Source organism: Microcebus murinus, chromosome 32 (assembly GCF_040939455.1).
Source record: "Microcebus murinus isolate Inina chromosome 32, M.murinus_Inina_mat1.0, whole genome shotgun sequence".
NCBI classification, from domain to species: Eukaryota; Metazoa; Chordata; class Mammalia; order Primates; family Cheirogaleidae; genus Microcebus; species Microcebus murinus.
In genome coordinates, this window is record NC_134135.1 from 14,329 (window position 1) to 34,434 (window position 20,106).

The 20,106-nt window shown below is 51.9% G+C and overlaps 1 protein-coding gene and 2 long non-coding RNA genes across 3 annotated transcripts; all 3 read left to right on the forward strand.

The window, feature by feature from the left end:
• The first annotated feature begins 1,698 nt into the window (after positions 1 to 1,698).
• On the forward strand, positions 1,699 to 7,081 carry LOC142865763 (sialic acid-binding Ig-like lectin 8). The gene is made up of 7 exons (XM_075999044.1): positions 1,699 to 2,227; positions 2,423 to 2,695; positions 2,912 to 2,959; positions 3,735 to 3,992; positions 4,314 to 4,407; positions 4,742 to 4,822; positions 5,185 to 7,081. The coding sequence occupies exons 1-6, from the start codon at positions 1,801 to 1,803 to the stop codon at positions 4,812 to 4,814; spliced, it is 1,173 nt and encodes a 390-aa protein (XP_075855159.1). The 5' UTR covers positions 1,699 to 1,800; the 3' UTR covers positions 4,815 to 4,822; positions 5,185 to 7,081.
• Positions 7,082 to 9,730: 2,649 nt separating this feature from the next.
• LOC142865768 (uncharacterized) lies at positions 9,731 to 10,955 on the forward strand. The gene is made up of 3 exons (XR_012915895.1): positions 9,731 to 10,216; positions 10,414 to 10,692; positions 10,908 to 10,955. It is a non-coding gene; the product is annotated as an uncharacterized LOC142865768 (long non-coding RNA).
• A 771-nt stretch (positions 10,956 to 11,726) lies between these two features.
• On the forward strand, positions 11,727 to 18,894 carry LOC142865757 (uncharacterized). Its single transcript, XR_012915888.1, has 3 exons — positions 11,727 to 12,051; positions 13,119 to 13,214; positions 18,412 to 18,894. It is a non-coding gene; the product is annotated as an uncharacterized LOC142865757 (long non-coding RNA).
• The last annotated feature ends 1,212 nt before the right edge of the window (positions 18,895 to 20,106 follow it).

The following is a 20,106-nucleotide window of genomic DNA, read 5'->3' on the forward strand; positions in this document are numbered from 1 at the left end:
TCATAAGTTCCTCTTTGGCACAGGGTTAGAGTCTCTGTGGTGTCCCTATGACTCATCTCCCTTTTCTGAATCTCTCATTAAATTGCAAATTGGGGACTCTGGGAAACTGAGAAGCCACAGCACAGCCCTTCTGACCACTGCAGTGCTGCAGCTTCCCTGCTGGGAAAGAGAGAAGGACAGGAGCTGGAGGGGAATGAGGCTGCAGGAGGTGACACCAGCTGGAGATGCAGGAAATGGTGGTTGGGGCGGCTGTGCCTGCTCACACCCTGCACTGTCCCTCCTCAGTCACAACAGCCCAAGGACACCCCAGGGAATGGGCTGTCAGAGCACAGCAGGGGACAGGACAAGCCATGAGGGTGAGTGGAAGAAAAGGCTGTAATTTTCTACGTGTAGAAGGATTCAAGAAAACATTCTCAAGGCCACAGGATTCCAGGCAGCATGCTCAGATGTACAATTAATAAGAAAAGAAACCTGGGAGATAATTAGCATTACTGTGGGGCAGGACCCCTCCAGGAAGGAGTGGCGCTTGGCCACAGCAAGGGGGAAAAATGGGTGGTCCTGGGTGTTCATTTCTGTAAATCACTGAGAGGTTTATTTGTGGTCACTTTTGTCTATGTGTCTAGTATTTCCCCTCAGAATAAGTTTGAATAAAATCAACCCAGGTCAGTTTTTTCCCCTTCAGAACTTCCCTCACTTCCAGCCTCCACCCACAGTTTAAAATCATCTTGACTTGAATTCCAGTGCAAGTTTCTTCTCCCCCTTAACTCTGACTTCCCTGAGGGTGGGCAGCCCCAGGGCTGGTGTTCCTGGCTCCCTGTCTCCCCTTCCCGGGGACAGTCCCGGGAGCAGAACCTGCAGCAAAGCCCTGGTGGCCGGGGACCCGACATGCTCTGGAGGAGCCAGAAGTGTGGCTGAGTGAGGTGACAGTGGTGACAAAATCTGACCCTATGCCCAGAATGTGTTGACGAAAAGAGAAGTTTCTACCCTTGTAAAATCGTTCCCTTCCCTTTCTCACTTTCTGTCTTGTAAAATCGCACTGAACAACAATGGCAGCCTCAGGTTCTCAGGACTCCCGTGAGCCGGGCTCCCTTCTGGTCCCTTGTGGAATCCTCAACCGTGACCCCCATGTGCCTGTGCTCAGTCCTCCTGACGCTGCACCTGCAGCCCAGGGGGAGCCACCCCCACCCTGCCTCTGTGTCACCCGTGAACCTACTGTCACAGGGAGCGCAGAGGTCAGGTGATTCACTGTCTCCCCCTGGACGGTGACTCCATGAATACAGGATCCGGGTCTGCTGTGCTGACCTCCATTTGCAGAGAGGGGACGGCCACGCGTGGTTGCTGAGTGGGGAGGAGGCTGATGCCACCCCGCCTGGTCCTCCCCCAACACCATGTCCCTGAGCCCCACCCCTGACTGCCACAATCACCCATATCCTGTGATTCAAGGTCTGGCCAGGTGGGACCTATTGTCACCTTCAAGGAAAGGTACCCCAAAAGGAAGGGTGTTGTCAGGGAAGCAGGAGATATTCTTTGGCTCTTCATGGGGTGGGAACTTGGGTGAATCTAGCCCTTTCTAGGCACAGGCTCCCCAGGAGTGGACGTGGGTGGTGACAATTGATCTGGGAGTCCTGCCCTGGCCCTGACAGTGTCAGGGTGTGAAGTTCCTCTCTGAGGAGGGTCACAGTTCTGACCTCACTCCCGTCTTCCTGTGGGGCCTCCTCTAAGTCCTGCAGCTCTCAGTTCCCGAGAGAAGAACCCCGAGGAGCAGACTGTCCCCGGCGGCCCTGGCACCTGCGCCCAGACATGCTGCTGCTGCTGGCCCTGCTCTGGGGGATGGCGGGGGTGGAGGGATGGGGAGGGGACAGGGGAGGTTACAGGCTGCAAATGCAGAGTGTGGTGACGGTGCAGGAGGGCATGTGTGTCCGTGTGCCCTGCTCCTTCTCCTATCCCTGGTATGGCTGGAACCACTCTGACCCTGTTCATGGCTACTGGTTCCGGGAAGGGGCCGATGCATTCCATGGTGCTCCCGTGGCCACAAACAACCTAGCTAGGACAGCGCAGGAGGAGACTCAGGGCCGATTTCACCTCCTTGGGGATCCCAGCAGGAACCACTGCTCCCTGAGCATCATAGATGCCACAAGGAGGGACCAGGGTTCATACTTTTTTCGGATGGAGCGAGGAAGGTTGAAATGGAGCTATGCACAAAACAAGCTCTCTGTGCATGTGACGGGTAAGGCTCAAGCTCCGGGGGTGCCCATAGGGGAGGTGGTGGGGGTTACAGGACAGGGCTGGGCTTGGACCCCTGGTCTGAGAGGGGCTGGGGGTGAAGCCTGTCGGGCTCAGGGGAGGAGCTGGACCAGAGCCTGCGTCCTCTCAGGGCTGCACCTCGGACCCTCCTGACCCTGTGTCCCCCTATTTTCTGCAGCCCTGCTGCCCGACATCCTCCTCCCGGGGACCCTGGAGTGCGGCCGCCCCAGCAAGCTGACCTGCTCTGTGCCCTGTTCCTGCCAGCATCAGACACCCCCCATCTTCTCCTGGGTGGGGGCCTCTGTGTCGCTTCAGAAACGCACCACTGGCTGTTCCTCGGTGCTCACAATCACCCCTCAGCCCCAGGACCACGGCACCAGCCTCACCTGCCAGGTGACCTTGCCTGAGGATGGTGTGACAAGAACAAGGACCGTCCACCTCAATGTGTCCTGTGAGAGCTGGGCTGGGAAGCCTGGGGTCCTGCTGGGGTCCCCATTGCAGTGGGATGGGGTCAGGGCTGCACACGGGGTGTGGGGACCTGGGTCCAGGTGGGGAGGCTCAGGAGGACTTGGATCCACCTTCCCCCCTGACATGGCTCCTGGGGACAGAGGTAGCATCCACCCAGCCCTCAGCAGTGACTTGGGGCTGCTGTGTCTCTCTGCCCCAGACTCTCCTCAGAACTTGACCGTGACTTTCCTCCGAGGAAATGGCTCAGGTAGGACGGGCCCTACCTGGGTTGTGGGTGCAGGGCCTCTTCCATCAGGGCAGGCGCGTCCTCCTCACCTGGACCTACCGGGTCACCTGGGCCCCCCTTGCTGGTTACCCCAGGGCTCCTCCCTCCCCTCAGACACCTCCACAACCCCTTGGCCCACAACAAGGACAGGGCGACACTCACAGCAGAGCCGACCTTCAGGCCCTTTGTCTTCCATCCCTGAACACTTCCTCAGCCTCCTGTGTGTATTTCCCAATAGTTTATGTACTAGAGGCCCATTCCCTCCCCAGAACCCACCGGGGTCCCCACAGGCTGCTCCGAGCCTTGGTCTGTTCACCTGCAGGACCTCAGAGGTGGCTTGACGTCAGTAGTGCAGCCTGTCCCCGTGCTTCTGTGTGACTGTGTGGTGTCCCCCTGCATGGGTGGACCCTGAGTGTATATACATCTTATGCTAATGGAAAATCATGGCATTATTTTATCCTACCACAGACACACTGCAAGGAATATCTTCTATCTCCTTTCACATGTGTGTGTTTGTCTGTCTGATAATTCCTATAAATGATATAGACAGGTCCTGAGTTTTCTTTAATATTGAGAAATATGACCAAGTGTTTCTGGATTGAGGTTGTACAATTTACATTTACAACAGGGAGGGTTGACAGTGTGTGTTTTCCTCCACTGCAGTCCCTGTCTGCTCCCCTCACCAGTCCCTTTCTCTGTCCTTCCTTCCTGTCTTCAGATCTCTCTGTCTCTCTGACCCTTGTCTCTTTCTCTACAGCACCCACTGATCTTGGGAACGGCTCATCTGTGTCAGTCCTAGAGGGCCAGTCCCTGCGCCTGGTCTGTGCTGTCAGCAGCAACCCCCCTGCCAGGCTGAGCTGGACCCGGGGGGGCCTGACCCTGTACTCCTCTCAGCCCTCAAACCCTGGGGAGCTGGAGCTGCCTCGAGTGCACCTCAGGGATGAAGGAGAAGTCACCTGCCGAGCTGAGAACCCTATGGGCTCCCAGCATGTCTCCCTGAGCCTCTCCCTGCAGCGTGAGTGTCAGGGGCTGCACACCAGAGCCCAGCCATGACCTGCAGCCCCGGGTCACCAAGCAAGCAGCCCCTGGGCTCAGTGGGGTCAGAGGGCTGTGCCCCGCTCAGGGTCACACTCAGCTGTGTGCCCAGAGAGTCCCCGGGGCCAGAGCCCTCCGCCTGCTGTGGTCCGTCTGGGCAGGGTGGGTCAGCCCTGTGCTGAGGTGGCCCCACACCCAGGGACATAGTGAGGCCTGGGGAGCCCACAACCGAGTCCCAGTAAGGGAGGAAGGACGTGGACTGTGGTTTCGAGGGGAAGCCGGCTCACCCCACTGTCCACAGGGAAACCGGGGCCCATGGCAGAGGTGACTCTGGTGGCCGTCGTGGGATCTGCTGTGAAGATCCTGCTTCTCTGCCTGTGCCTCGTCTTCCTCAGGTGAGCACGGCCTGGGACCAAGGGGAGGGGTGGGAGGGCTGGGGACACGACCCTGATCCCCACGCCCTGTGCTGGAGGGACCAGAAAGGGGACAGGGCCTGGGCCAGCAGGGCTGAGCGGGGGGTGAGATCCCACGCGGCTAGTGGTGTCTGTCCCCAGCTCTGGACAAGGGTCCAGGGGGGACGTTCTTGCTGTCATCGAGGGGGCCTTGGGGCCTAGACCTGCTCTCTCCTCCTCAGTCCCCTCCTGCCCCTGACAGGGCCCAGGGAGGTGAGGCTGCTGCCCTCTGCACCCCGGTCCTGCCCTAATGACAGGCCCTGGTCTGTTCCCTCAGAGTGAGGTCCCGCAGGGGGAAGGTGCACCGGGCAGCAGGGGGCATGGAGGATGCAGACACTGTCACGGGATAATCCCTCAGGTGAGTGATGTGGCATCTCAGCACCCACAACCCACTGGACACCTCCTCTGTGATGGCCTCCAGTATTGCTCTGGTAGCATGGCCAAGTCGAGCACTCCATCTCGTCCCCGAGCCCCCTTGTCCTGCTGGGTCCCCCGTCCAGCTGACGACTGGGTAGCTCAGTCTCTATATGCAGATCCAGGGTGAGGTTCCCCACCTTGACCCCCTCCCCCACATCCCATGGGTCACTCACTCTTGTCCCTCCTTCTCCTGAGCTCGGCTCATCCTGAGCACTTTTCTCCACCAGGCCCTGGTCATTCCTGCAGCCTCACTTCCTCCCTGCTCCCTGAGTCCACCCCACCCCTGCCTCTGTCTCTCCCCAGCACAGGCCTCCAGACTGGGCCTCCAGAAGTGTCCTCGTTCAGCCCTGTGCAGTGCGGATGGCCGTGCCTCCCCCATTGCTGGAGAACAAGGTGCAAATGCCATGGCCAGGACTGGGGACCTCACAGGGTCTGTCCCCAGCTGGACTGTCCTCCTGATCCCTCCCTCCCTGCATCTCCCCACGTGTCCCCACAACCCCTAGGTCAAGCCCTCTGTGACTCTGAGGCTTTGCATGTGCAGTTCCTCCTCCTGAAATGCCCTTCCCTTCCCACCCCTATCTCTGCCAGCCCTGGCCACCTGCAGGCCCCGTCTCCACTGTCCTCCAGGTGTGTGTGTGTGCGTGCGTGTGTGTGTGTGTGTGCGTGCGTGTGTGTGTGTGTGTGCGTGCGTGCATGAATCTCATGTGATACAAACTGGAGGGTGGGTCACTCCATTCACTAACAGACGTCCTTGGTGGCTGCTGGTGTCCCCTGCGCCGTCCCAGCCCTACTGTGCATGCAGGGCGCGTCCGCACATGCATCCTCAGGTCCGTCATCGGGAGCTGTTGCTCTGCAGACTGGATGGAAAAGGGTGAAAATGAATAAAGAATGTGAGGCCATGCTGAGTGGCTACCTGGGTTAGAGAGAAAATAACTCAGAGAAAGGAGAGTACGACACACTGGGGACAGTTTCCGTGTGACGTGTGAGGAGGTGGTGTCTGGGCACAGGGTGAGGGCGGTGAGAAGTCAGGCTGTGCGTGTGAGTCAGGAAAAGCGTCCCAGGAGGAGGGAAGAGAGAACAGTGAGCGCAGTGCTCAGAGGCAGCGGCAGGCTGGGTGCTGGGGACTCTCTGGGTCCTGTGTGTGATAGCAGAGGCGACAGGAGGAGGAGCAGGGGGAGAACGGTGCTGACACCCAGGAACCCAGAGTCTTTGGGGACAGCAGAGACAGGACTGCACTTGCACCGTGACAGGACCTTGGCTGCCCTGGTCAGGGAGACTGGGAAGGCGCCATCAGGGGGAGGGACGGTGGCTGCAGCAGGGGGGCAGGGCCGGGGTGAGCACGTGATGTGGGACGTGTGGTTGGTCACGCTCACAAGGTTTCTGATGGGCGTGGTCATCAGGGGACTAGAAAACACGGATGATCCAGAGTCATACTCTGAGCTCCTGGAAGGGAGCTGTGTCCACAGGGGCTGCGGAGGGAGGGCTTTGCAGGGCAGGGTCAGTCCTGACAGTCCACCTGGCGTCAGAGTGGGGACATCAGGGACACAGCTAGACACGTGTGTTGGCAGCTCAGTAGGAGACTCCAGGTGGAGTGTTGTGGGCATAACACGGCAACTGACGAGGGAATGAAAGGGGTGACATGAGTAAGTAATTCCTCATAAATCACAAGCAGCATTAGTCTAAATCAGCAAGTGCCCTTGTGCATATATATGAAAATGACTGGAAGCAGGGACTTGATCACATGCTGGCAAACCCATGTCCATGGCAGAATTATTCACAATAGCCAAGAAGTGGAAGTGACCCAAGTTTCCAGTGACAGATGCATGGATACACAAAAGCATGTCTAACTGAATACAAAATACTATTCTTCCTTTTAGAAAGGACTTTCTGACACATGCCACCAAATGGAAGGACCTTGAGGACACTGTGCTAAGTGAAATTCTCAGTCACCAAAAAAACCAGAACTCTGTGATTCCACTTCCTTGAGTGGAAGTAGAAACAGAAGTAGAGCAGTGGTTACCAGAAAGTAGGGGATGGGAAGACTTAGGGAACTGTAGATAATGGGGTGGAGTTTTGGTTTTGCAAGACAAGAAAGCTCTGGAGATGTGTTGCACAACATTGTGAATATACTTATTACCACTGAACTCTGTGCTTAAAAATAGTTAAGATGCATATTCTATGTTATGTGTTTTTTCCACAATTAAAATATTTAAAAAACAAATAATGTATTTTATTCCTTTAAAGGAGCAAAGTAGGAAAACCACATGCAAAATCATCTGATAAACTTTAATACCAATTTGTGATTAAAATTCTCAGTAATCTGGAAATAGCAGAGAACACGTACTTTCCAAGGATGAGATCTGCAATATCCCACTTTGATCTGTGTTGTGGCCTGATTATAGGACAGAAGATGGACATAGAACATAAAAATAATAACACAGACACATATGGGCATGAAATGACTTGAATGTCTAATATATTGGTCGCTTTATTTTTATATTTTTTAGATTTAAGTTTTTTTTGTATGTGAGCATTTTGGCATAGTAGCGATAACTGTTAATTTTGGAGCTGTTTCATCAGGTAATAATTTTGTATGGTCTCAGACCTCGAAACGGTTACTTGAGGCGCTAGTGCCAGACATGACTTAAAAGCCAAGGCCGAGAAAAGCAATGTTAAATAATGCAGCCATCAGAAGGACTTTGTGTGCTTTTTTTTTAGCCAGCGGCTCTCTCTCAGCCAGTGGCTGACCCCTATGGTTGTGTGTGTCTTAAGTCACTTTTTCTCTGAGCAGTCTTATCTGTCATTGATTATTAACCTTCAAACGGGGGCCAGGTTTTGGGAGTGTTTTCTTTATTAAATCGGCCTCCAGACTCCTACCACAGGGGCCCTCCGTGTGGGAGCCGGGCAGCATTTGCTTACATGCAGAAACTCAGGCCTCTTATCATGTCACGAGGCAGCAACCGTGTCTGAAGAAAATGCTGACTATCGTTACGTCATGCAGCACCCGTACATTACAGGCTATAGGGAACGATTAGTATAAGGCATAACGCCAGAATCAGCCGCCAACAATCTGACAGACTGAGAACTGACGGAGAACTGACCTTTCTCCCCTAGGATTGGAAACAAGGCAGAGTGGCTGCTGTCGCCACTTCTAGGAAACATATTGCAGCCTCTTCCCAGTGCAATAAAAACAGGAAAAGAAAGTAGAGCTATTCAGATCTTAGAGGAGGAGGTCAACCTGTTTTTATTCACAGACAACATGATTGAGTACAGACAAAATCCACAGTTATCCACAAAGAAGCTACTAAACCAATAAATGACTGATGGAGGTGGCAGCATATTGGTTCAAACTAGAAAATTCTATTGGATATCTACATGTTAGCCAAGGACAATTAAAAATAAAATATTTTTTAAAAGTACACTTTAGTATAACATTATATACATGAAATAAATTTCAAAAATACATGTAAAAACTTTATTTGAAAAATACAAAACATTGCTGAGACAAATGAAAGGAGATCTACATAATACATATGTCCTAAATACATATATGTTTATACACACACACACAAACACACACACATGCAATGTTCAAGGAGGGGAAGACAATATTCTTAAGATCCCAGTTTTATCCAAATTGATCCATGCATTCAAAGTAATTCAAAGAAATTTTCCAGAAGAGCTTGTATAGAAATTGGCATGTTGATTCTAATATGTACATGGAACATCAAAGAACTAGAATGTGCTAACATTGTGAAAATCTCCACTCAATCCATTTAAGGAGACTCCCTGAATCCCCTGTCCCGTCTCCCAGGAACCCACTTCCTCCACAGCCCCCACCTCCCAGCAGGGACAAGTTCTCCTCATCCAGGGACAGGAGCTGTTTCCCAGCAGAGCCTGGGCTCCCTGTGGGACAGTGAGGGCAATACTGGGTCTGTCACACTCGCCTCCTTCTCTCTTCCCCAACTGAGGACAGGGCCCTGTGTGTCTGGAGGAATGAATGACACAGTAAGTGAAGGGAAGGTGGCCTCCCGCTACTACAGGAAACAGAAATATCACCTAAGGATTGAGAAAGTTTAAAATTTAAGAGGACAAATGATGGCACTATGCAAGCAGTAAACAAAAGACAGTTGGTGGCACTTTCCTAATATCAGATGATGAGTCGCAAGGCAAAGTGCTTTAGCACAGATGAAGAAAGAGAACTTTATAAAGATCAAAGCTTTAAACATCAGAATAAGATAAAAATTCTAAGTATGTGTGCATTTATTCATGAAGTTTTAAAACACAAAAACACCCATATTCACAGAGTCACAGCTGCTGTCGTGAGGGGCTCCAGGTGCCGGGAGAACTCATGTTTCCCCAGCTGGACGGTGAGTCCATGAGGACAGCGCCCGGGTCTGCTGTGCTGACCTCCATGTGCAGAGAGGGGACGGCCACACGTGGCTGCAGGAGGGGAGGAGGCTGCTGCCCACCCCGCCTGGGCCTCCACCACGGCCATGTACCTCAGCACCACCCCTGACCCCACAAACATCCCCAACCTGTGACTCGTTGTCCGGCCAGATGGGTCCCATTATCATCTTCCTGAAAATGTCCCCTGAGGGGAAGGACTTTGACAGGGAGGCAGGGGATGTGTTTGGGGACTGCATGGGGTGGGAACATTCGTGACTGTCATCCTGTCTGGGCACAGGGTCCCCAGGAGTGGACATGGGTGGTGACAATTGATCTTTAGGTCCTGTCCTGGCCCTGACAGTGTCAGGCTGTGAAGTTCCTCCTCTGAGGAGGGTCAGGGCTCTGATCTCACCCCCGTCTTCCTGTGAGGTCTCCTCTAAGTCCTGCAGCTCTCAGTTCCGGAGAGAAGAACGACGAGGAGCAGACTGTCCCTGGTGGCCCTGGCACCTGCGCACGGACATGCTGCTGCTGCTGGCCCTGCTCTGGGGGACAGCGGGGGTTGAGGGACAGGGAGGGGACAGGGGAGGTTACAGGCTGCAAATGCAGAGTGTGGTGACGGTGCAGGAGGGCCTGTGTGTCCGTGTGCCCTGCTCCTTCTCCTACCCCCCGCGTGGCTGGAAGGACTCTGACCCTGTTCATGGCTACTGGTTCCGGGAAGGGGCCAGTGTGGAGAGGGATCCTCCCGTGTCCACAAACCACCCAACTAGGAAAGTGCAGGAGGAGACCCGGGGCCGATTCCACCTCTTAGGGGATCCCAGGAGGAATGACTGCTCCCTGAGCATCAGAGATGTCACAAGGAGGGTCGAAGGGTCATACTTTTTTCGGGTGGAGCGAGGATGGATGAAATAGAACTATGACCAAAACAAGCTGGTTGTGCTTGTGACAGGTAAGGCTCCGGCTCCAGAGTGCCCACAGGGTAGGTGGTTGGGCCGCAGGGCAGGGCTGGGCTGGGACCCGGTGCTGGGAAGGGCTGGAGGGAAGCGTGTGGGGCTCAGGGCAGGAGCTGGGCCAGAGCCTGAGTCCTCTCAGGGCCGCACCTTGGACCCTCCCTCCTGACCCTGCGTGTCCCCCTCTCCTCCCCAGCCCTGACCCACATGCCCGACATCTTCCACCCGAGGACCCTGGAGTGTGGCCGCCCCAGCACCCTGACCTGCTCTGTGCCCTGGGCCTGTGAGCAGGGGACGCCCCCCAGGATCTCCTGGGAGGGGGCTTCCGTGGCTCCCCAGGGCCCCACAACCGGCCACTCCTTGGTGCTCACCCTCGTCCCTCAGCCCCAGGACCACGGCAGCAGCCTCACCTGCCAGGTCACCTTGCCTGGGGCCTGTGTGACCATGACGAGGACCGTCCATCTCAACGTGTCCTGTGAGAGCTCGGCTGGGAAGTTGGGGTCCTGCTGGGGTCCCCAGGGCAGCGGGATGGGGTCAGGGCTGCACATGGGGTGCTGGGACCTGGGTCCTATTGGGGAAGGTTAGGGGGACGCTGGCTCCCCCCTCTCCCCTCATGTGGCTCCTGGGGACAGAGGCATCGTCCACCCAGCCTCAGCAGTGACTTCGGCCTGCCATGTGTGTCTGCCCCAGACTCTCCTCAGAACCTGACCGTGACTGTCTTCCATGGAAACGGCTCAGGTAGGACGGGCCCTCCCTGGGCTGTGGGAGCACGGCCTCTTAGGTCAGGTCAGGCGCGTCCTTCTCATCCTGGACTCACCTGGTCACCTGAGACCTCCTTCTGGTGACCCAGGGCCCCTTCCTCCCCTAAGACACCTTCTCACCCCCTGAGCCCACAAGGACAGGGTGACAGTCACACAGCACAACTGGCCTCCAAGACCCTTGTCATTTGTCTCCTGAACACTCCTTCAGCCTCGTCTGTTTTTTTCCCCAAGTGTTTACCTAATTCTGGGTGTGTGATATGGTCACATGGGTGACAATTCCAAATGCACAGCAGGGTGAGTCCTCAGAGGCCTGTCCCCTCCCCAAAATCCACCAGGGTCCCCCAGGCTGCTAGAGCCTTGGTCTGTTCACCTGCAGGACCTCAGAGGTGGTTTGACATCCATAGTGCAGCCGTCCCCATGGTCCTGTGTGACTGTGTGGTGTCCCCCTGCATGGATTTACCCTGAGTCTAGATACATCTTATGCCAATGGAAAGTCGTGGCGTTATTTTATCTTATCAGCAGACACACTGCACGGAATATCTTCTATCTCCTTTCACACTTGTTTGTATGTTTGTGGGATAAATTCTTTAAAAAAATAAATAGGTCCTAAATTTTCCTTAATTTTGAGAAATATGGCCAAGTGTTTCTGTATAAAGGGTGTACAAGTTACAATCCCAGCAGGGATTGGTCAATGTGTGTGTTTGCCTCCACTGCACTCTCCGTATGTGTCTTCCCCTCAGCAGGGCCTTTCTCTGTCTTTCCTTCCTGTCTGCAGATCTCTCTGTCTCTCTGACCTTCTGTCTGTTACTCTACAGAAGTCGCTGGCCTTGGGCACGGCATATCTGTGTCAGTCCTGGAAGGCCAGTCCCTGCGTCTGGTCTGCGCTGTCAACAGCAACCCCCCTGCCAGGATCACCTGGACCTGGGGGAGACTGACCCTGGACCCTGCACAGTCTTCGGGCCCTGGGGAGCTGAAGCTGCCTCGAGTGCACCTCAGGGATGAAGGAGAAGTCACCTGCCGAGCTCAGAACCCTCTGGGCTCCCAGCACATCTCCCTGAGCCTCTCCCTGCAGAGTGAGTACACAGGTGGGTGGGGGAGAAATAGAGAAGAACACACCTGCCCCACCCTTAAGGTCCACCCAGCAATCCCTTAATCTAAAAGGAGGCTCAGCTGTGAGTTCTGGAACTTCCTTGGGACCTGGAGCATCACTGTCCTCTTCCTGCCTGGCAAGGGGCCTGGGGTGGGGCGAGGGGCGGAGGTGGACCTTGGTGGGGAGTGGCTGGGGCCTGGACAGGTGTGTTTGGGGAGACAAGGTCCTTGCTCTGCAGGGCTGGGACTAGGATGAGACACATCAGGAACTCAACCTGGGCACAAAATTTCAGAAGCCATAAGGACAAACCAGTCAGCAATCAAGGGAAGTAATATTGTGATGGAATGATCTTGTTAAAACAATAAAATGAACACAAAGAAATCAATGATGAACAAAATTTCAAAATCTTAAATAAAGAAAGGCTGCAACAGCAAATCCTTATGTCACTGGTCCCACCAGCAGCCTCCCCCCTCCTCCCTCCCATCCCAGTTCTTTGCCTCTGAGATGGGGGAGGGGAGTAGGAGCCCAGGGCCCTACAGGGGAGGCAGGAGGAGAGACCCAGCACTTGCAGGTGAGTCACCAGAGTTGCTCTCCTGCATCTGCAGGCAAAGTGTGGTCTGTCTCAGAGGTGATGCTGGGGGCTGTCTGGGGAGCTGGAGTCAAAGCCCTGGTCTTCCTGTCCTTGTGTGTCATCTTCATCGTGTAAGCACTGACCTTGGGGGGAGGGCAGGCAGGTGCAGAGTCCCTGCTGTCAGAGCTGGAGGGAGCTGGGTGGATTGGGAGCGTGAAGCAAGGGCAGTGAGGGGGTCAGGGGTTCACAGTGAGAATTGCACCGGCTCCCTTGTTTTGGGGTCTCCTAGTCTATGGCAAACCTGGGACCCCCCATCAAGGAGAGAGGTGCCTGTGTTCTCAGTATTGGCATCTGTGTGACTAGAAACCTCTGTCCCACCATGGTCACCCATCCAGCCCCTTACTAGGAAACAAAGTGGGTCACCCTGCCCACTGTGCCCTCATATGCCCAGACTGAGGCTCTCTGGTCTCTCCTCTCAGTGTGAGGTCCCGCAGGAGGAAGGCGGCAAGAGCAGCAGCAGGTGTGGGGGACACGGGTGTGGAGGAGGCAGACGCTGTCGGGTCCCAGGATCTCGGGTGAGTGACATGGGCCTCTCCACATCCAGCTTGCAGCCTGGACACCTCCCACAGGATGGCTTCCAGGATTGCTCAACTGGGCATGGCCAAAGTTGCTTCCTCATCTCCTCTTCCATAAAAGCTGCTGCCCCTGCAGCATTCCCCATGGTGCCCACAGCACAGAAGCCCCTCCCTTTTGCTTCCTCCACGGACAGACACACCAGAAGCCTTACCTCCTGTATGTCCTTTCTCTCTTCTCCTATGGCCAAAACTTCACCATGTCTTGCCCATTTTTCTCCTGAGAACAGCCAGCATTGGTCCCCTCCCTCCATCCTGACCCCTCTCATTGCTGAGGCCTCAGGTTCTCTTCTTGGACCCCTCCCTCAGGTCCCTACCTCTCACCTCCCCTTCCGTGTCTGGAGGGATTGTCCAAAAGCCATCACTGCCCTGCCCCCTTCATTTATACAGATGCTCCCCGACCCCTAACACTGTCAGAAGAGAGGCCAGGAAACCTTTTCTGTAAGGGCCAGATGGTTAAGGTGTTTGGTTCTGTGGGTTATATAGTCTCTGCTGCAGCTACTCAACTCTGTTGTTGTAGTATGAAAGCCGCCATAGACCATGTGTAAATGATGAGTTTAGCTGTGTTGCAATAAAACTTTATTTACAAAGGCAGGCAGTGGGAGAGATTTGATCCAAGGGCTGTAGTTTGCCCACCCCTGATCAAGGGAATAAATTCCCAGCTCCTCAGCCTGCAGCCCTGCCATCCTGGCCTCTTAGGTACCTACATGTCCCCTAGGGATGGAATTACCCAGAGGTGAGTGAAACTGTTGATTTGGATGCATAATTATGGGTTTCCCAAAATCTCAGTAATTAAGACAATTTACGGAAGTTTTTAACAGGTCGAAATCAATGAAACAATTCATCATGAGTAAAATATCAAAATTTTAAATAATGCAGGTCCAGTAAACTGAGTTAATTAAAATTATGTAAGATCATCACTTAATCAAGAGACATTCTCATACAGGTTAGTATTCTCTTTTGAGAATTAGGGAAGCAAAATACATTTTGAAAATATTGTCTCTTTTTTGCCTCCATTAGAGGTAGGCTCCAATTTGCTCAGGAAAGGATACTCGCTAATCTGGGTTTATTTAAATATTTATTCTCCATGGATATTTAGCATACATTATTTTCTAAATCATTGCATTGAAATATTCTTCACCTCAGTTGCTGAGATCTTTGGCTGCATTTTCATTTTGGACTCTGGCGAGTACCACGCTTCTTCACCTTGGCCCAGCCCTGACCTCCAGCCACTTCCTGCCTCTTGCTCTGAGTTCCACCCACGCTGGGTTTTTCAACGTTGTCACCCACAACAAGATGATTTGCACCTCTGCATCTTTGCATGGGCTGTTCCTCCATCCTCAAAGGCTCTTCCCTCCTCACTGCACTTCCTGTAGAAGATTCTGAGCAACAGAGTGAAACATGTGCTTTCATTCTTTAATTTAGTCTGAAAAACTATTGGGTACCTACCAAGAGACAAGCTCTGTATGTGCCAGGGGCCCATCCATGAAAAGCATTTAAACATCGTGGGCTCAGTGAAGTCTTCTTTTAGAGAGAGGGATATACCCAAAACAATCACTAACCAACTATGCAAACCACAAATAAATGAAGAAAATGTGAAAAATAGGCACATAATTTGGGAAAAATCCACGTTACAGAAAATAGAAGGTGACGAGGAGATGGAGATGGCCTGTGGTGTATTGTGTTACGTATGATCTGCATGTCATCTCTCTAGAGATCTACATATCTACGCGTCTACTGTCTCTCTGTCCCTCTAACATATTATCTTTCTATCTCTCCAATCTCCCACCCATTCATGCATGTATCTGTCTACCTTGATTAAAAAAGAAAGCACAAACACAAAGTTGAACATATTAACCATTTTTAAGTGTACAGCTGTACAACAGATTCTAGAATATTTCACCTTGCACAACTGAAACCGTATATCTACTGATTATAATAATAACTCCCCACTTCCCCGACCAGGCCCTCCTCTTCCCCGTGAGACCCTGGTGACCACCATGCTACTTTGTGTTCCTGGAATCTGATGTCTATATATCTCCTATAAGTGGAGTCATACGGTCTTCTTGTGACTGGTTTATTTACTTAACATACATCTTCAAGACTCATCCATGTTGTAGGACATGATAGCATTTCCTTCCTTTCAAAGAATGATTATTAATATTCCATTCTGCATATACACAGTGCTTTTTAAAATCCATTTATCTATGGATGGGCATTTGGGTTGCTTCCACATTGGCAATTGTGAATTATGCTGCAGTGAATGTGGGTGCGCATATATCTTCTCAAGAACTTGCTTTCAATTCTTTTGGATATATGTCCAAAAGGAGGCATGATGAATCCTATGTTACTTCTATTTTTAAGTTCTTAATTTTTTGAGAAACTGACATACTCTTCTCTGTAGTGGGTATTTTACATTGAGACCAACAGTATCTAAGGGTTCTCATTTCTCTGCATACTCACCAATAGCTGGTATTTCCTGTGTTTTATTTGTTTGTTTTTCACAGTGGCCATTCTAATGGGTGTGACATGATATCTCACTATGGTGCTGAATTCTATTTCTCTTACAATTAGTGATCAAAGCATCTTTTTATGTGCTCTTAGGTCATTTATATGTCTTCTTCAGAGAAAAGTCTATCAGAATTTTTTTTTTAATTTTTTTTTATTTTGGCATATTATGGGGGTACAGATTTTAAGGTTTCAATAAATGCCCATTTCCCCCCCTCCCCCCAAAAGTCTGAGTCTCCATCATGACCATCCCCCAGATGGTGCACATCTCACTCATTATGTATGTTTTACCTATCTTTAAACTGGTTTAATTGGTTTTCATTGTGGTAGTTTATGAGGTCTTTATATTTTTTATATTAACATCTAATCACATGTATATCTACAAATTTTTTCTCCCATTTGTAGGTTGACTGGCGGTTTCTGTTAATGATTTTTGACCAAAGGCATGAAGAAGGCTCAGAGTCTGGCACTCGACTGTGTGACTGTAGGCAGGGGGAAGGGCAGGGGCAGAGCTCAGACACAGGAGGCTGAGCGGGGAGTGGGGAGCCACAGGGAGGGCCGTGTGGTTAGACAGAGGGAGGCAGGGGCCCTGAGCAGGAAGTGAGTGTGGACAAGCCCAGCCTGTGTGCGTGTCATGTCTGAATGCACAGCCACTGTGAGCATCTGGAGAGTTTTGTGCAGAAGAGAGCAGGTGTGGGAGAGGAAGAGCAGAAGCAGAGAGTCAGAGAGGAGGCTGGTGGACATCTAGGCAGGAGACAACCCAGCTGCAGGATGGCAATGGAGGCTGGGCAGGCCCAGCCTTCATTTGAAGTGAAGGCTCATGGGAACTGCTAATGACTTAGGAGTGGGCCGTGAGGGACAGAGAGGGTGAAGGATGTCTCCTGGATTTTTGACCTGAGCTGCTGGAATAATGGGGGTGGAAGTCACTGAGGCTGAGAATATTGGAGGAGAAAGAGATTTGGGGGAGAAAAGAAGAAGTTCAGTGTAAATAGTTTGAGTTTTATATGTCTTCGGACAAGGGAGTCAGAGTTTCAAGTATACTGTTGGATGAAAGTTTACAACCAGGAGAGGGGAAAGGGCTGGAATTCCGGATATGGGGATCATCAGCCTATTGGTGTCATGAAGCCAACATAGTGGGTGAGATCACAAAGCAAAGTTGAAGACGTGAAGAGTCTGAGCAGCTCTGCTATTTAGGGGTCAGGGAGATGTGGCGTAACCAGCAAAGGGGCTGCCAAGGAGGTCGAATAGACCCAGAAAAGTGTGACGTCCTGCAGTTGAGTAAAGAAGGGCCTCAGTGCAGGTACCGCGTGCAACTGGGTCCTCTGCTGCTGCCACGCCCAGGCTGGGGAAGACTGACACGTGGTCCCTGGGATTAGCCACGTGGGGTCTTGGTCATCTTGATAGTAGCAGTGCTGATACGTGGTGTGTGTGTGTGAACCTTCATTTGAATAACCAAGAGAATGGAGGAGCAAACTCATTGACGGTTCTGTGGACATGTTCTGGTGTTCAGGGGGCAGCCTAGAAAAGCTCAGGTTAAGCAGACGGACTCGTGGGCAGCCTCCATCACTCTCTGCTGTGGCCTCAAACAGGGTAAATGTGTTGTCTTAAAGTTCTGGTGGTCAGATGTCTACAGGGGGTTTCCCTGGGTAAAATGAAGGTGTTGGCCTGCAGGGCGGTGCCTTCTTGCCAGAAGGCACCTGCAGGGAGGATGCATTTTGTTCTCCTCCAGCTCCTAGAGGTGCCTGTGATCCTCAGCTCTGGTCCCTTCCTCCAGCTGCAAGGCGCCCCATGAAGCATCTGGTACTCTCTTCCTGCTCCCTCTTTTTTTAGTTAGGACTCAGTGATCACATTTGGGCACACCCAAATGTTTTGGGATAATCTTGTGATCTCAATGTCCTTAACTGGACTCGAATTGCAATGTCCCTTTTGCCATGGAAGGTTACATATCCCCAGGATCCAGGAGGCTAGGGTGAAGACATTTTTGTAAGCCATTCCACTTCTTTTCTCAGGGATATATTTCTTGTGACTGGCTAGTCACTACCCTGGTCCCCTCAAAAACCGGGAACTTCCTAAGGGCAAGTGCCATGTCTGAATCAACAGCCTGTACTTCTCACAGACTGTGCTTGGGCCATGATATAGTAATTCACAAATGAGTGTTTGTTTGATGGTCATTTATTGCCACTCCCTCAGTCACAGAGTGAGCTGCAGGAGATCAGGGCCCCTGTCCACCTTGTCCACCCAGCACATCCAGTTCCCAGCTTAGGGACTCACACATAGAGGCCTCTGAGGGACAGCAGGCTGTGGGGTCAGAGAACTGCCTGGGTTGGATCCTGGTGCAGCAGGGAGTTGGGCAGGCTGCTTCCTGCCTCCGCCTTGGTGGTCATATCTATAAAATGGGGAAAATACTAATAGTTTCCTCATGGGGTTGTTGTGAGAAGTTAATGAAATTGGCAAACACCAAACGAGGTGCTCATCAAGTACTAAATATTTATAGAAACTTGGATGAAGGAGATTACACCAGAAATCCTGAAGGACGACTGGGTGAAGGAAATCATGGCCTTCCTCCCTGGCCTCCCTGCCTTGTCCTGTCCCCATTGTCTGCTTTGACGCCCTCCTTTCTCTCTTCACTCAGGTGTCCCTGATTGAACCCCAGCCAGGTGACAGCTCCCCAGACAAGGCTCCCCTAGCTGTGGCCACCACCATCTGAGGGCAGGAACAAGAGGTGCAGTATGCATCCCTCAGCTTCCAGAAGAGGAAGGCTCAGGACACTGCAGGACAGGAGGACACAGGCAATGAGTACTCAGAGATCAAGATCCACAAGTGAGAAAATTGGAGACTGGGCCCTGGTGGGGGGATCCTGCCCCTCCTGACAAAGGACATGTCAGAGGCTCACTCTTGCAGAGTCCAAGCCCTCCACAGCCCCACGCTGCGCAGCAGAACCCCAGAGCTTCTTCCTCCTGTGAAACTGAAACCTTGTGCCCACTGACCTCTGCCTTCCGTTTCTCTGTCCTCCTCGGCCCTGCCTCCCAGCTCCTCATACCCACTATTCTACCTTCTACTTCTATGAGTTAGACTGTTATAGGTTCCATTTGTAAGTGTGATTAAAAGATATTTGTCTCTCTGTGCTTGGCTTATTTCACTTAACATAATGTCCTTTAGTTTGATCCATGATCTCTCAAATGAGATAATAATGTATAATCAAAATGGATACAATGGAGGATTATAAATGTTCTTACTAAAAGTAATGTGAATAGGTGAGTTGATGTTAAGGAACGGATATGGGTTCTTTTCCGCACGCACAATTTAAAGCCATACATCGAAGCACCAGGTTTTTACAGCAAGAGCAGTTTATTTCCAGGCAGCTGAACAAGGAGACGGGAGTCAGGCTCAAATCTGTATCCCTGAGCAGGGGTTAGGACAGGTTTTATAGTGACAGGGTAATGAGGCGTGACTGGATCCTGCCATGTGGGTGACGCCAGGGCACAGTCTGATTGGAACCTGGATCCTTCCACGTGTTGTGTGGTTCTGAATTCAGTCCCCACTCCTGGGCCCAAGCACTTAGGTTCGCCTGTGGTTGCATGTTCAGGGCAAACTCAGGTTACGTGACCTGCAAACTGGGAGTCGGGGCAACTGCAAAACAAATCACGACTTTGTTCCATAAAATTTGAACCAAGTTGATTTGATGCAGTTTCAGTGATGGGTATACTCACTCTCCTGATGTGATCATTCCACCAGGTTTACATGCATGGAACCTCACTGGGGCTGTCTCAAGGCCACTCAGCGACTCAGGGCAGGGCTGCAGTTTAAACTCTACCTGATTCTGATTTCTCTGCTCTCATCTAACATCGAGTCACCCAACCAGCAGGCCCGGACCCCTTTGGCCATCAATTAGCAGGACACAATGTTCCTGAATGGTCTTGAAATTTGTTAAGGACGGGAAGTAAATGGGCCGGAGTCTTGGGGACAAGAGAGGTGCAGTTGAGGAGATGAAGGCTGGGGATCTCTGATCACGCCTTTTGGCAGGTCTTCATTTATTTATTTGTGATCACCCAATTATTAACTCTTTTAATTGAAACTTGTTTATTTTTTCTCAAAAATGAAAAGTATCATTTTTTTTTAATTATGACAAAATTCATCTGCAACAAATGCATAAGTTTTAAGCGTATGATTCCATGAATTTCGCCAAAAGTATACACCTGTGTTCCCCAATCAGGACCCCAGTGAAGGATATGGAAATTTCCCATCACAGCAGAAAGATCCTGGCTCCCATGCCCAGTCATTCCCCAACCCTCAGAGCCAACACTTTCTGATTCCTATCACTAGACAT